This window comes from Echeneis naucrates, chromosome 9, assembly GCF_900963305.1.
Source record: "Echeneis naucrates chromosome 9, fEcheNa1.1, whole genome shotgun sequence".
NCBI classification, from domain to species: Eukaryota; Metazoa; Chordata; class Actinopteri; order Carangiformes; family Echeneidae; genus Echeneis; species Echeneis naucrates.
In genome coordinates, this window is record NC_042519.1 from 24,086,154 (window position 1) to 24,102,306 (window position 16,153).

Here is a 16,153-nt window from a genome sequence, read left to right on the forward strand (position 1 = left end):
ATAAACATTTGACGTCCACCTCTCTTTATTATTTATCAGTCTCATTTTATGAGTGGATTTAATTTGAAATAGCCTTTTCTGCTGTTGAGATTATCGTGGCTGTGATAAATCACAAACTCTTCTCTATTAAATTGTATCAACAGCGAATTATTAATAATTAAAATCATCAATCATTTACATTTAAAAATCAACTTCTGGCTTTCACCACTCGTGACTGTCACAGCTCTGTAAAAGTGTTCTGTATTTTGTTAAGAGAATATTTCATCTAATTTCTAATGTCCTGCTTATTCTGGAAATCCCAGAAGTTCCTTTTGGAACTGGGTTTTTTTTATGGAACTTTCTGTGGAATTTCCGGGAAAAGTACGCTGCAGACAAATTGTTGAATTTGAACGAGTACTACTTCCTTCTTCCGGTCTCAACCGACGCTGGTCATTGGCTGTGGTTTACCGTAGGTCCCGCCTATCGAATAAGTCACTTTCCAGTTGGACGTCGTCTCTGTGACGTCAGGTCGTCGCCATCGCTGATAGGGGAAGGGAAAATGGCGGGGCAGCTGTTTGTTTGAACGCAACGGTACACCGACCTCCGTCAGAAAACAGCTCACTGTCCGGCTCCGGGCCGCTGCTGCTGCCGCCGGGGAAGGCCCACATCGGCGGGATGGAGGCTCCGAATCATGACGGGGAAGTCCGGGAGATTTCCCAGAAACTAAAACAGTAAGTTAAACTAAACTCAGCGCACGACTCGTGGTTAGCACGCATTTAGCATCAGTGCTAAAGCCCCAACGTTAACAACACTGGAAGGTTATCTGTAATCTGAAAGGTTAACTTTAATCTGACAGGTTAACTTCAATCATAAAGGTTAGATTTAATCTGACAGGTTAACTTCAATCATAAAGGTTAGATGTAATATGACAGGTTAACTTTAATCTGAAGTGTTAGATTTAATCTGACAGGTTAACTTTAATCTAAAGTGTTAGATTTAATCTGACAGGTTAACTTTAATCATAAAGGTTAGATTTAATATGACAGGTTGACTTTAATCTAAAGTGTTAGATTTAATCTGACAGGTTAACTTTAATCATAAAGGTTAGATTTAATCTGACAGGTTAACTTTAATCTGAAGTGTTAGATTTAATCTGAAAGGTTAACTTCAATCATAAAGGTTAGATTTAATCTGACAGGTTAACTTCAATCATAAAGGTTAGATTTAATCTGACAGGTTAACTTTAATTACAAAGGTTAGATTTAATCTGACAGGTTAACTTTAATCATAAAGGTTAGATTTAATATGACAGGTTGACTTTAATCTGAAGTGTTAGATTTAATCTGACAGGTTAACTTCAATCATAAAGGTTAGATTTAATCTGACAGGTTAACTTTAATTACAAAGGTTAGATTTAATCTGACAGGTTAACTTTAATCATAAAGGTTAGATTTAATATGACAGGTTGACTTTAATCTGAAGTGTTAGATTTAATCTGACAGGTTAACTTTAATCTGAAGTGTTAGATTTAATCTGACAGGTTAACTTTAATCATAAAGGTCAGATTTAATATGGCAGGTTGACTTTAATCTGAAGTGTTAGATTTAATCTGACAGGTTAACTTTAATCTGAAAGTTTAGATTTAATCTGACAGGTTAACTTTAATCTGAAGTGTTAGATTTAATCTGACAAGTTAACTTTAATCTGACAGGTTAGATTTGCAACATTAGACACGTGGGAGAGAATAGAAGCACAGAGAAGAACTAGAATAACTGCAATAACTACATAAGGTAGGAAAAATGTAGTTGTGTGTTGTCTGTATAGTTGTGTAACCACATGTTGCTGTGTCATCAGGTCTCTGTCTGTGGACACAGATGACTGGATGGAGTCGTACAGCAGGTAATTAAAACAAAAAAAATGATCAGCCAGTTCAGCTCCACCTTCTCATCCAAATAGTTTAATAAAAAGTAAGATGGCCGACAGCCTGCTGACACACTGGAGGTTGGTGATGGTGTGTTGACACTTGATGAAATCCCTAGGACAGGGTTCCTGTTGGTCCTTAAAAAATCTTAAAATGTCTTAAATTAAAATCCAGGCAACTAAGGCGTCTCAATGGTTTTTCTTTCATTTATTGTTTAAATTTATTCACTAAATGTGAATGTCATATATTTGATATTTCAGGCTTTTTGTTGTTTGTTTTTCATTTTTTGAAACAAGAAAAACAATCAATTGACAATAAAAGTAAATGCTGGATGTTTTTTTTTCTAATTGGTGCAGTTCAAGTTAGAATTATATTATTGCCGACCTTGTGTGTGCCAGTAGAGCTGAAATCTGTAAATATGAAGTATAATTTTCCTAATGAAGAAAATAAAACAGCATCATGTCATAGATGCATCCTACTAATGAGTTTTTGTGATTGTTTTCAGATTTATTCATGATGGTAAAACTGCTGCCAGGGAGGGGGACTTGCTCAAAGCGCTGAAGTTCCTCAAACTGGCACACAACCTTCAGCGGAGTGACAAGCTTGAATCCAGGATAAAGAAAATTGAAGCTCTAATTGCTGAGGATGAATCTGAGGAGGAAGATGAGTTTGTTAATGTCAATAACAGTGGTTTATTACTTTATAAAGACTTGCATGACAAACTTTATGACTATCAGAGAGATGGTGTGGCCTTCCTCTACAGTCTCTACAGAGATGGTCGGAAAGGTGGGATCTTGGCGGACGATATGGGTCTGGGTAAAACCATTCAGGTGATATCGTTCCTCTCTGGAATGTACGACAACAATCTTGTAAAACACACACTGCTGGTCATGCCGACTTCACTTATCACAAACTGGACCAAGGAATTTGCCAAATGGACTCCCGGTATGAGGGTGAAAGAGTTTCATGGCATCAGCAAAGGGGAGAGGACCTGGAACCTGGAGAAGGTTCAGAGGAGAGGCGGCATCATCATCACCACGTACACCATGCTTCTAAACAACTGGCAGCAGCTCTCAACATACCACGGCAGCGAGTTCAAATGGGACTACATAATCCTGGATGAGGCACACAAAATAAAATCAAACACCACCAAAACAGCCAAGAGTGCCTACGCCATCCCATCCAACAACCAGATCCTTCTCACAGGAACTCCGGTGCAGAACAACCTGAGAGAAATGTGGGCGCTCTTTGACTTTGCCTGTCGGGGCACTCTCCTTGGCACAGCCAAGACCTTCAAGGCGGAGTATGAGAACCCCATCACCCGTGCCAGAGAGAAGGATGCTACACCGGGAGAAAAGGCCCTTGGGTTCCGTATGTCTGAGAACCTCATGGCCATAATAAAACCCTACTTCCTCCGCAGGACCAAAGCAGAAGTGCAGAAAAAAAAAACCAACAGCACATATCATAATCCAGAGGAAGATCCAGAGACTACGAACAACCAAGTCGCAAATGGGCACCAAGACTCTGGAGCTGTCATGCCAGCGCTGACGAGGAAGAATGACCTGATTGTCTGGACTTATCTGAGTGCAGTTCAGGAGAACATTTACAAACAATTCATCTCTCTGGATCACATCAAGGAGCTGCTGCTCACCACCAAGTCACCTCTGGCTGAGTTAAACATTTTGAAGAAGCTGTGTGACCACCCGAGGCTGCTCTCTGCTGCAGCGATAGCCAAACTGGGATTGGGGAGTCCGGCTGAGCACCAGCACAACCACGACATGGAGTCCGACATGCACAGCATCACTCACGTTCCTGACGACACTTTGATCTCCGAATCTGGGAAACTTGTTTTTTTGTTTGCACTTCTTGAACAACTCCGGCACGAAGGCCACCGCACACTTGTCTTTGCTCACTACAGGAAGGTCCTCGACATTCTCGAACACATCCTGGGCAAAAGGGGCTTCAAAGTGTTGAGACTGGATGGCACAATCACCCAGATCGCAGAGAGACAGCGACGCATCACGCTGTTCCAGACAGACAAGCGGTACTCCGTCTTCCTCCTCACCACCCAGGTTGGCGGTGTTGGCATCACCCTGACAGCAGCAAACAGAGTGGTGATCTACGACCCCAGCTGGAACCCGGCCACAGATGCCCAGGCTGTGGACCGGGCGTATCGCATCGGTCAGACCGAGAACGTAGTCATCTACAGGCTCATCACGTGCGGCACGGTGGAGGAGAAGATCTACAGACGGCAGATTTTCAAAGAATCCCTCATCAGACAGAACACAGGGGACAAAAAGGACCCCTTCAGGTACTTCAGTAAACAGGAGCTGAAGGAGCTCTTCACCCTGGAGGACGCCCGGTCCTCGTCCACTCAGCTGCAGCTTCAGGCTCTGCACTCCAGACATCGGAAAACAGACGCTGAGCTGGACGAGCACATCGCCCACCTTCACACCATGGAGATGTTCGGGATCTCCGACCACGACCTCATGTATTCCCTTGACGTGCCACACAATGACGCCATAGAGGACCAGCAGGAGCAGGACTACATCGAAGGACGGGTCCAGAAGGCTCAGGAGCTGATGAAGGCCGAGTCAGACTTACAAATGCAGCTGGTGGAAAACATGGCCTTGAGCACAGAGCCAGCCTGGCTCCGGCAGCCAGGGGGCGACTCACATGAGAAAAAACCGAGAAGTCCAAGACCGAGTCCTTCATATCCTCAACATGACACTAACAGAAACTGGTCCCCAGTCCTGGTGGAGCTGGATAACTCAGGTTCTGTCGGGGAGCATGGTCAGCAGAATGAGAGTAATCATGTGATTAATGTCAGTTCAGATGACAGTATGACGGAACAACCTGCTGCAGAGCATCAAGACCTGGATTCTCCAAAAAAACAGTCCATGTGGGAGGACCAGACCAGCGTGGACTCAGCAGATGTCTCCTCTCAGGAGCTCACAGAGAAGTCTGTGCTGATGTTGAAGGCAGCAGGCGAGGCCGACGCCTCCAGGCAGGAACTAATGGACCAATCATCAGAGTCTGAGGCTGGAGCAGGCGAGGCCGACGCCTCCAGGCAGGAACTAATGGACCAATCATCAGAGTCTGAGGCTGGAGCAGGCGAGGCCGACGCCTCCAGCAAGGAACTAATGGACCAATCATCAGAGTCTGAGGCTGGAGCAGGCGAGGCCGACGCCTCCAGGCAGGAACTAATGGACCGATCATCAGAGTCTGAGGCTGGAGCAGGCGAGGCCGACGCCTCCAGGCAGGAACTAATGGACCGATCAGCAGCGTCTGAGGCTGCAGCAGGCGAGGCCGACGCCTCCAGGCAGGAACTAATGGACCAATCAGCAGCGTCTGAGGCTGCAGCAGGCGAGGCCGACGCCTCCAGGCAGGAACTAATGGACCGATCAGCAGCGTCTGAGGCTGCTGTGTGGGAGAGCAGACAGCTATATGTCACAGATGAAAATAAGAACCAAGAGCTACATGGAGCCAAACATTCAAAGGGTGACAACTCTGAGCCAGATCTGTGCCACATCACACCCCTGCACATGAAAAAACTGTCCATCTTAAATGCATCTGAGTCGAGCTTCAAAGCTGATGCATCCTTCAGAGTCGGCGACGGGCTCGAGTCCTTCGAGGGCAACTTCAACTTACAGCTGGAGGACAGCGACGCCTTCTCAGATGGCGGTCAGGATCCTGAGGAGATGGAGGAGGGCGAGAGGTGGCTGCTGTCACAGCTGCAGCTCCAGGGCAGTTTTAGCGTGGACAAATCACTTTCTGAACAGCAGCAAGCCAAGCAGAGCCTCAACAACGGCCACGCCTCCAGTGTGGATGAGTCAGCAAACGGGTCGTTTGTAGTAGCCAAGAAGAAAAGAGCAGCAGTGATCTATGACAGCGATGAGGAGGAGCAACTTCCTGAACAACTTGAAAACTCCTTCAAGGTGGGTGGATCCTCCACACCAAAGTCGGTGCCATCTGACTCCACCCCTCTCCAGTCCAGAAAGAGTGCTGGGGGAAACATCTCAGTGGCCTCCCGCCGCTCCTTCCTCCTGTCCATCTTCAGAGGTGGAAAGAACCACATGCAGGATGATGATGATGAAGCTGAAGAGGAAGACATTGTTGAGTCTTCTCCTGAGACAGTAAGTTTATTTATACATCACTTTCCACACACTCTAATAGATTAAACCTCTTCAGCTTCCAAACATCAGCTGGTGTTCAGAGCTTTCGTTCCTCCTGTTTCCGCCTTAAACAGAATCAGCTGATCTGGATCAGTCTGACTCTCTGACTCCTGTGTGTTTATCCGTCCATTCTCATCCTCCATCTTTGATAGGGACGTCTAGTCTGCTATAGGTTCTGGTGGATGATGTCATGGAGTGTTTGAGTTAAATGAGTTGAAAGTTTAATGATGAAGTAGAGCAGGATTCTGAAATTTGTCCTTTGTCACAGGAGGAACCAACGGGAGAGACCCTGAACACGGAGGAGGAGGAGGAGGAGGAGGAGGAGGAGGATTACCCTGAGTCACCTGGCATCAGCAGTAAAACAGGAGAGGACATGAGCAGCAACCTGGAGCAATCCACCGGTGAGCTGGAGCTGGCGTCCACAGAGAGAATGGATGAGTGCACCGTCCAGAAGGACGTCGTGGCATCAGAGGAGCAAAACTACGACTTCCTGGTCAGCAGCGGGAAGGAATGCTACAGCAAAGGGGAGTTGGATGAAGCTCTGGACTACTTCCTGAGAGCCATCGACATCAAACCTGGAGACCCCGAAATTCAGCTCATGACCATCCAGCTGTACCGACGGCTGAGTCAGAGAAAGTAGACGGACCCTGAACGCAGCACTGGTATCCATGTTCATGTGTAACAGGACCAGCCTTAGCTGTGTTCACTGACCGAACGGATGCAGTACATCCCATAATGCTTTTATTTTGTATTTACTTGTTCCTGTTTGTCAATATAAAGATTTTCTGCCTTGAACATTTGCTGAATCTGTCACTGTTAGAAATGCGCTTCAATCTCATTTGCCCTCTTTATTTAACTACAGGGAAGAAATTCAACACAGTCACAGCTCATCTGTTCACATTTTTCACTCAGGGTGCTGAAACAGGGACAGAAAGACCAGGTAAACAACATGTTGATGGATGACGGAACCGAGACAACAGGACACTGTAGAACCGGGGTCAGAACTGGACCTGACTCATCATGAGGGTCCTGCCCGGTCTGTTTGAGGAGTCTGAATCAGACTTTATCAATCATATCCCCAGCAGACAGAAGAGAGACAGAGATCATCAGTTTAGAAGAAGGAGCATAATGTTTCACCTGTAGAATGTCCAATTATTTCTCTTTGGATTTACTGGGGAAAACAGGATGTCTTGGTGCTTTATTTTGAAGAGTTGTTGCTAAATAATTAATTTAAAAGTGAGACAGAAGAGTTCATTTCCGCCTAAATGAGAAAAGAATCATTTTTAAACAGCTCTTTAAACTCTTCTGCACATAATCAGGGATGATGTCATAAACTAAAGTCTCTCTGATTGGCTGAAGTTTTAAGGTGTGTTTGAATTGGATTCCTGGACCTGCCGGTTGTGTTCCCCGAACAGGCGGGACCGGTTTGTGTCACAGCTCAGACCGGAAGGTGGAGTCTGGAGCTTTTTCACTCCTCCAGCTGAAGGTTAGTTTTACCACGTGACCGGAAACGAAGCTGACTTGAAAGTAAAATTCCAATTAAAAAAGCGTATTTTATTTTAAAGATAGGTTTGTTTTTGTATGAACATTTTTTCAGAAAAATCCCATTGTAGGTCGACAGTTTGTGTGTGTGGTTGTTGCAGCCGCTGAAGAAAGTGAAATTTCTTATACATGATATATTATATTATACATAATGTTAACAGTAAAAAATTTAAATTGTCAAAGTGTGAAACTGGGAAGAGTTCAAATATTCTCTGAAGTAAAATTAGTTTTTGGTACATGTTGCTGTTTCCTGTTAAACACACTAACATGTTTTATGTTCAATTCTGTTGACTTTTGGACAGTTGATTTTAAAAAGGTTTTTATTTATAGACATAAAAATCATGAGAAGCCTTTAGCTGACGTCACTGAGGCGTACGCCTCTTATTTTGAAGTTCTGCCGAAGAGGCAGGGGCCGTTTCCGTCCGGCTGAGGCTGCTCTGGATGTTTCAGTTTACGGCCAGAGGAGAGTCGGCCGCCCGGGGGGGGGACACACTACCGGAGCGGAGGAGGCGGTCAGCCCGACACCTTTAACCCGGTTTAACGAGCCGACAGGCGGCGGAGCGAACGAAGCTAACCGGGACCGGCGGTTATGGGTCGGCCGAGGAAGAGGACTGCTGCTCGGTGTTTGGCATGAAGCTCAACGGGGGCAGACGGCTGGACGACAACAACAACAACAACAACAACTACTATTACTACACAAAAAACAACAACAACGAGAGGACGGTGTGCCACAGAGCTGCCGCCCGGTGACATTTATTCCCCGTAGAAGAAGAAGAAGACGATGGGAGGAAGAAGAAGAAGAGTGGAGCTGCTGGAGGTCTGTCTGCTGCTGCTGATTGGACAGACTGTCTGCAGAGGTGAGGGGGGGTCTGACCTCAGGACGGGGTCAAACTGGGCTGACCTGTGCTGCAGCTCCTCATGTTCTGGTGGTTTAACTAAACCTGAAAACGTCGTGGACTCCGGAAAATCACACAGGAAGTGACAGTGAGGTGGTCGCTCCAACATGGCCCCTTCATCTTCATCATTAAGTGTTTGTTTTTAATGTTTTGTCCTGGCTGAGGCTCCGTACATCCAAACTCACTGAGCTCTGTGTGTGTCTGTGTGTTGTGCGTCTCAAAGATTCAGTGTTAAGCAGCTTAGTGTTGTCGATCACAGCCGACAGCGATTTACAGGAACAGCTTCTACTGACACACACAGACTCACACACACTCCCCCCCCCATCTGTCTCCCCCTGTGTCTCTCTCTCTCTCTCTCTCCCCCTCTTTCTACCCCCCCCCTGTCTCCCCCTCTTTCTATCTCCCCCCCCCCTCTCTGTCTCCCCCCCGTGTCTCTCTCTCTCTCTCTCCCCCTCTTTCTACCCCTCTTTCTATCTCCCCCCTCTCTCTGTCTCCCCCCTGTGTCTCTCTCTCTCTCTCTCTCTCTCTCTCCCTCTTTCTGTCTCCCCCCCGTCTCTCTCTCTCTCTCTCTCTCTCCCCCTCTTTCTATTTCCCCCCCTCTCTGTCTCCCCCCCGTGTCTCTGTCTCCCCCCCCGTCTCTCTCTCTCTCTCTCTCTCTCATCTCTCTCTCTCTCTCTCTCTCTCTTCTCTCTCTCTCTCTCTCTCTCTCTCCTCTCTCTCTCTCTCTCTTTCTCTCTCTCTCTCTCTCTCTCTCTCTCTCTCCCCCTCCCTCTCCCCCCCCTCTCTGGGAACAGCGTCTGTTTTCCTGAATGATGACTCACTCAGTTTTTCTCCCGTCCCAAACCCGAACCCGCTGAATCAGACGTGTTCTTAAAGGATCCGTCAACAGCAGCACTTCCTGTCCGACTCTCACCTCATTGGTTCCTGCTGAAGATTAAAGATTTATTCATTTTTCATGAGTTCTATGAAACCAACTGGAGTAAATCCTGTTGTTTTTGGGGTTAGGGTTTTCTAAACTGTTTATAGACCTGGGAAAGAAGTTAGATTGTATTGAAGCCTATGGGAAAATGTCCCTCCTCCTCAGTAAACATTTTTCTGGTGAGTTTATGGTCTCAGTCTGAAATACAACATGATGCTCCATTTAGAGGGAAACAGCAGGAAGGAGGGGGGGTGTGGCCTCTGGGCTCAGAGGAACATCAGATCTCAGTTAGACTGATAGAAGAGGAGGAAGGATGTGATTCAGTGGGTGGAGCTTAATGTGACGGCATGATGATCTGCAGCAGAAGAAGTCTGTCAGTGCCGACGTCACAGAGTTAACGTCGGAAAACAAACAGTCGATGGCAGCAGACACACCTGAGCACACAGGACTGCTCACCTAATTGAACATGTGCGAGGCGCTATAAACAGGAAGCGGATTAGACAACAAGCTCAGTGACACTTTAATTCATCCTCCATGTTGTTTCTCCGCTGTTGTCCATGCTGATGAGACCTCATTTACTCCAAAAAAATCTGGTCCTGTGTCCGTCTGAAGTTCCCAAAATGTTCTTCCGTAGTGAGGACATTTTGCCGAAGTGTGGAAAAGCGTTGAATCTCATGAAAAAGGTCTTAGCTGGTTTTAGCCCAGCTAGCCCAGACTGTAACAACAGTAACATTATGAGTCAGTGTTCAGTTTTTTAGGAACAGCAGCTGATTGGCTGCTCCCTCTGATATCACATCAGACTCAATTTAAATGTCTCCGCCCACAGAGTCCCCGCAGACTGAACACCTCTCCTCCTATCAGCTGACGGTCCCTCGCATTGTGGGTGGCAGGCTGAGGCGGGATGTTGACGGACAACTGCCCAATCAGGTAATGAGCCCTCCCCCATTTGTTTCACTTCCTGGTTTCTGTTCTCTCAGCCTTTGACTCCGTCAGGAAACCCAGACTCAGCAGCTCGGGATCAGCTAATGAGTCAGGTCCGTTTCCTGTCTGAGTGTCAGCAGCAGGCGGTCCCTCACTTTGATCTGTAGAACTACACGAATGAGAAGTGTCGTCGGAGTCACAATCAGACAAAACACCAAGACGCTTCAAACTACTTTAGATCAGAACACACCAACAGGAAGTACTTTTACTTTGGTAGGATACTTAGTCTGAGTGTTCATCTGGTCTGATCCAGATCAGATCTGTCACCTTGTTTCTCTGTTGTTGTCTCATGTCCCTCCGCTGGCGACCTTTCACCCCTGCTGGGTTAGAGGATGGACCAGCAGCTGTTGGCACCTGAATGATGAAGTCCACCACTGACTTCCTGTCCTGACTGCCCTCCAACACACACACACACACACACACAACATGTGTTCATCTCTGCAGTAATCACACCCCTGCTGCCACACAAACACAAACACACAGCTCGCTGACCTTGGACTAAAGTTTTACTTCGTCCGATCTTGACAGAGAAAACAGTTCATTCATTCATTGTTTCCTGATTGATATGTGTGTGTGTGTGTGTGTGTGTGTGTTTGTGTTTGTGTTTGTGTGTCCTCAGGTGTCTTATCTCATCACAGTGGAGGGAAATGATCATGTAGTTCACCTGGAGAGAAACAAGTGAGTTTACACACACACAGACACACACTGCTGTCTTTGAGCCAGTCAGTCTACATCATGTTCACAGACAGTCTGAAGCATTATTATCAGTTCTGATGACATCACATCAAACACAGCTGATTGGCCAATCAGACCCATGAGGTTGTGACATAATCAGTTGGTAACACACCTGATAACAGATACACGTTAAGTTAAATCTTGTGCATAAATAACAATGTGTTCAGTGTGTTTTGTTGTGTTCTTGTGATAAGAGACTCTGCTGAGGCTTCAATTTCCAAAACATTATGAACGTGTCACAGATTCAGTGACCTCACAGCTTCACAATTAACACAAACACAACTGATACACACATTCACCAAAGTTCATCACACACTGAGATCATTAAACCTTCAGACTAGGGTTGTGTTGTTGTTGTTTCCAGGCTGCTGCTTCCTGCAGACTTCACTGTGTTCTCCTACAGCCAGGACGGATCAGTGATCACAACCAGACCACCTGTACAGGTAACACACACAACACACACGAGTCTGGCCTAAAGCTCTGAGCTTTTCACTGACACTTGAGTTCTCCCAGAGAGAGAGGCATGATGGGAGTTTCCTCTGTGTGTGTGTGGGTGTGTGACCTGCTGCACTCTTCACCTCCACAATTACAACTATGACTTTACAACACACACACACACTCTCTCTTCCTGTATCCCTCCCAGAGCACATTATAAAACACTGTGTGTGTGTACTTGTGTGTTTGTGCATGCATGCATGCATGTGTGTTTCCATTCTCTGTAAACTGCCTTCTTTTAAGTCCTAAAATTCATTTAGTCACAAACAGCCGAACAGCCGTAGTGTCACAGCGGTACAGTGTGTAATGGTCCTTGGTGTGTAGTTGTTGTCCATGTGATATATGAGTGTGTTTGTGTTGTTGTGCATTACAGAACCATTGTCACTATCAGGGCTTCGTTCAGGACATGGAAGGATCATCTGTCGCCATGAGCATCTGCAACGGCCTCAGGTAACACACAGACATACGCAGACACACACAGATACACACTGTAAAGACACAAAAGGAAACTCCAGCCTGTCAGTGTCATCTAAACTGTCGTTGATGTTTTCCTTCTCGTCTTCCAGAGGAGTGTTACATCTCTCTGATGACAGTTATGGAATCGAGCCGTTGGACTCCGCCCCCGAACAACACCTGCTGTACCGCCTGCAGGATGTGACATCACAACCCCGGGGCTGTGGAACGCCACACCACGGCCACGCAAACAGCAATAACACAGAGCACGCTCAGTATGAAACAGAGGAAATCCACCGTACACAGCACAGCAGAGTGGGTGTACAGACACACACAGACACACAACAAACACACACACACATTTACATAAAGTTTAATTGTGGAATTTTTCATAGATGAAGAGAGCTGTTTTTCCAAAGACTCACTATGTGGAGCTGCTGCTGGTGGTCGACAATGAGAGGGTGAGACACACACAGACACGCACAGACACACCTTCTCTCTCTGAGCCGTGTTTGTTTTCAGTCTCTTTAATTCTCTCTGCAGTTTAACTTTATGAACAGAAATGAGACGGCAGTGAGAGAAGAGATGGTTCATCTGGCCAACTTCATCGACAGCGTAAGACAACACACACACACACACACACACACACACAGATTGACAGCTGCTGTCAATCATCTGTTGTGGTCTCATGGGGCGGAGTTAGGTCAAATACTTGTCCATGTTACACCTGCTGTCACACAAACATCGAGGTGGTTGTATTGATACAGTGCGTGTGTGTGTTCAGATCTACATGCAGCTGAATGTGCGGGTGGTCCTGGTTGGTTTGGAGATCTGGTCTCAGCAGAACCTGATCAGTACCGAGGGCGGAGCCGGGGAAGTTCTGAGTCGCTTCACTCAGTGGAGAGAGAAAGAGCTGGTTCCTCGCCGCCGCCATGACTCCGCCCAACTCATCCTGTCAGTGTCACACACTGAGACACACAACACATGAATGATGATGATGGTGATGATGATGACGATGATGATGATGATGATGATGATGATGATGTCATCTCCTGCAGGAAGCGCAGTTTTGGAGTCACAGCTGGGATGGCCTTCGTCTCCACCGTCTGCTCCAGAAGCCACGGAGGCGGGATCAACGCAGTACGCGCTCTTCTAATTGGTCCCCTCAGTAGATGATGGTGCATTCAATGTCTCAGTCAGAGTTGGTAAACTCAGCTGTTGCTCTGTTTGTGTGTCAGTTCACCAACAACAACCTGCCGGCATTTGCCTCCATCGTTGCTCATGAGCTTGGACACAACCTCGGGATGAACCATGATGACGGACGGTTCTGCACCTGCCCTGTCAACGCCTGCATCATGAACTCTGGAGCCACGTGAGACACACACAAACACGAACACACACTCGCACAACACTTGGAATCTATTTAACACTTCCTCCTTCTCTCCCTCCTTTCTACAGGGGGTCCAAGAACTTCAGCAGCTGTAGTGCAGATGACTTTGAAAAGATGATCTTGTCAACAGGGGGGACATGTCTCCTTAACGTCCCCCGTCCTGATGAGGCTTACAGCGCCCCCTACTGTGGGAACAGACTGGTGGACATGGGGGAGGAGTGTGACTGCGGCTCACAGAAGGTCTGAAGGCGTTTTCATTCAAACAGACAAATATGAAATATGAAGGGAATTATGTTCTGCTCTTCAGGAGCTTTATTTTGAAAGGATATCAACGGGAGGAAACCTGAAGTTAAAAAGCGGTGTGTGTGCGTGTGTGTGTGTGTGTCTGTGTGTCTGTGTGTGTAGGAGTGTGAGGAGGACCCCTGCTGTGAGTATCAGACCTGCAGACTGAAGTCTGGAGCTCAGTGCGCCTACGGAGAGTGCTGCAGGAAGTGTCAGGTGAGACTGAGACCTGAGAGCAGAAAGTCTGCTCCTTCACTGCAGAACCGTTTTATTAATGTGTGTGTGTGTGTGTGTGTGTGCGCGCAGTATGCTCCTGGGGGAACAGTGTGTCGGTCCAGTACAGATGAGTGTGATCTGCCTGAATACTGTAACGGCTCATCGTCATTCTGTCAGAGTGATGTCTTCCTCCAGGTGAGACCTGAGCTGTCCCATCATGCCATGCTCTCTCTGAGCCGGCGGGGTAACACTTCTCACGTGTGTGTGTGTGTGTGTGTCAGAATGGACAGCCCTGCAGGAACCAGCAGGCTTACTGTTACAATGGGAAGTGCCAAAACTACGATGGACAGTGTCAGGCCATCTTTGGATCCAGTACGTACCATCATCATCATCCATTCATTCATCATTCGTCATCTGTAAGAATATTCTTCTCTCCTCCGTTAAACTGGCCTCTTTTCTCGTCCACTTTTTCTTCATCCTCAGAAGCGAAGGCTGCTCCTGAAATTTGTTTTAAAGATGTCAACAGTAAAGGCGATCGCTTTGGCAACTGTGGTTATCAGAACTACGGCTACAAGAAGTGTGAGAGCAGGTAACACACACACAGACACACAGTGTTAACAGTTGTGAAAGATTTCTATGGGGACAGGATGTTTGTATCTGTCTCCATAGAAACGCTCTGTGTGGGAAGCTGCAGTGCTCCAATGTTCAGGCTGAGACAGTTTTCGGCATCGAACCGTCGATCATCAGCACGCCGATTGGCGGGGCTAAGTGTTACGGAGTGGACTTCAGGCTGGGTTCAGACGTCCCTGACCCCGGCATGGTCAGCGAAGGAACCAAGTGTGGAGACAATAAGGTGAGGAGGAGAGGAGGCAGAGGGTTAGGGTTAGAGAGAGGAAGAGCAGTTGTCAGTGCTGGTTCTCTTCTTCTGTGGTTTTCAGGTGTGTATGAACTTTGAGTGTCGCAGCGCCGACATCCTGAACTATGACTGTGACACCAACCAGAAATGTCACGGACACGGGGTGAGTCCACCTGTCTGTCCGTCTGCCAGTCCAGTTGTCTCTCAGGTGTGTCATCACTCACCTGTCTCTCTCACCAGGTGTGTAACAGTAACAGAAATTGTCACTGTGTGAGTGGCTGGGCTCCGCCGTTCTGTGAGGTCAAAGGTTACGGCGGCAGTGTGGACAGTGGACCTACATGGAACGGTAGGTTCATCGTCTGATGTTTCACATTAAAAGTACCTCAGTGTGTCGTGTGGACATGAGCAGGACATCTGTGTGTCCTCAGACAAAGACACGTCTCTCAGAGATGGACTGTTGGTGTTCTTCTTCCTCGTCCTTCCTCTGGTCGCACTGGGTGCGTTTGTTTTCCTGCGCAGGAACGAGCTGCTGCGACGACTTGGGCTGAGCCGCAGAAAGAGATCACAGGGATATCAGTGAGACACCACTGAGACACAAAGAGACACAAATGCATCATAGAAATGTTTAAATGCATGAAGTAAAAAAAATCTCTGGTTTTGTCTTCAGAGCCAACGATGCAGCTTCTTCCAAACCAAGCAGGGGCCCCCCGCCCAGAGCTCAGCCTCCATCTGTTGCCCAGGGCAACGCCAACAACATCGTCAGAGACGGAGTGAGTTCACTGACTGAGAGTAACAGAGTGTGTGTGTGTGTGTGTGTGTGTGTGTGTGTGTGTGTGTCTAATACAGACTAAACTCTAACTGTTTCCTTTCAAAATAAGATGATATTGAATCAGATTTTTAATGGACAGTTTTAATATGTTTTTACATTGTTGGAGACATTTGAGTCCAAATGGGATTCTGCTGAGCTGGTGTCCAGACTCTGGGCCCACATGTTGTGTGTTTCTTGTGTGTTTCTTGTGTGTTTCATCAGGACTAACCACTGTTCTCTCTCTGTATGAAGCACCACGCTCAGCTGCTGCCGTCACAGGAGGTAAAACACTACTGCCAAACTAATACTACTGAAATACAACCATTACTAACACTACAGAGACGGCTGTGCTGCCGTGCTCTTGGCCGTCTGGTCTGTTGTGACTTTGATTCTGCTCTGTCAGTCGGCCCGTCTGCCTTCTAGTGTCCAGTTTTAGAAAGAAAGAAAGAGAAAGATGCTGAAGAGCAGATAAAGACACAGAGCAGCTGATGGCAACATGATGATC

At 47.0% G+C, this 16,153-nt stretch overlaps 2 protein-coding genes across 2 annotated transcripts; both read left to right on the top strand.

The window, feature by feature from the left end:
* Nucleotides 1–522: 522 nt before the first annotated feature.
* ercc6l (excision repair cross-complementation group 6-like) lies at nt 523–6,870 on the top strand. The gene is made up of 4 exons (XM_029509626.1): nt 523–710; nt 1,834–1,878; nt 2,406–6,036; nt 6,344–6,870. Exons 1-4 carry the CDS (start codon nt 655–657, stop codon nt 6,713–6,715), a joined length of 4,104 nt encoding a protein of 1,367 aa, XP_029365486.1. The 5' UTR covers nt 523–654; the 3' UTR covers nt 6,716–6,870.
* Nucleotides 6,871–8,036: 1,166 nt separating this feature from the next.
* Nucleotides 8,037–16,146, top strand: LOC115048289 (disintegrin and metalloproteinase domain-containing protein 9-like). Its single transcript, XM_029509641.1, has 22 exons — nt 8,037–8,474; nt 10,259–10,359; nt 11,033–11,091; nt 11,513–11,591; nt 12,017–12,093; nt 12,210–12,411; nt 12,492–12,557; nt 12,640–12,711; nt 12,881–13,050; nt 13,155–13,236; nt 13,335–13,468; nt 13,555–13,726; nt 13,892–13,984; nt 14,075–14,179; nt 14,266–14,356; nt 14,468–14,573; nt 14,654–14,837; nt 14,923–15,003; nt 15,081–15,186; nt 15,269–15,416; nt 15,508–15,610; nt 15,901–16,146. Exons 1-22 carry the CDS (start codon nt 8,399–8,401, stop codon nt 16,069–16,071), a joined length of 2,478 nt encoding a protein of 825 aa, XP_029365501.1. The 5' UTR covers nt 8,037–8,398; the 3' UTR covers nt 16,072–16,146.
* The last annotated feature ends 7 nt before the right edge of the window (nt 16,147–16,153 follow it).

Bases quoted from the DNA above. Each gene is read 5' to 3' on its own strand.
- ercc6l (XM_029509626.1), top strand. From the start codon at position 655: ATGGAGGCTCCGAATCATGACGGGGAAGTCCGGGAGATTTCCCAGAAA. The intron at 1,879-2,405 runs GTAATTAAAACA...GATTGTTTTCAG, and splicing joins TGGATGGAGTCGTACAGCAG to ATTTATTCATGATGGTAAAA. The intron at 6,037-6,343 runs GTAAGTTTATTT...CCTTTGTCACAG, and splicing joins TTGAGTCTTCTCCTGAGACA to GAGGAACCAACGGGAGAGAC.
- LOC115048289 (XM_029509641.1), top strand. From the start codon at position 8,399: ATGGGAGGAAGAAGAAGAAGAGTGGAGCTGCTGGAGGTCTGTCTGCTG. The intron at 8,475-10,258 runs GTGAGGGGGGGT...CTCCGCCCACAG, and splicing joins TGGACAGACTGTCTGCAGAG to AGTCCCCGCAGACTGAACAC. The intron at 13,051-13,154 runs GTCAGTGTCACA...CATCTCCTGCAG, and splicing joins GACTCCGCCCAACTCATCCT to GAAGCGCAGTTTTGGAGTCA.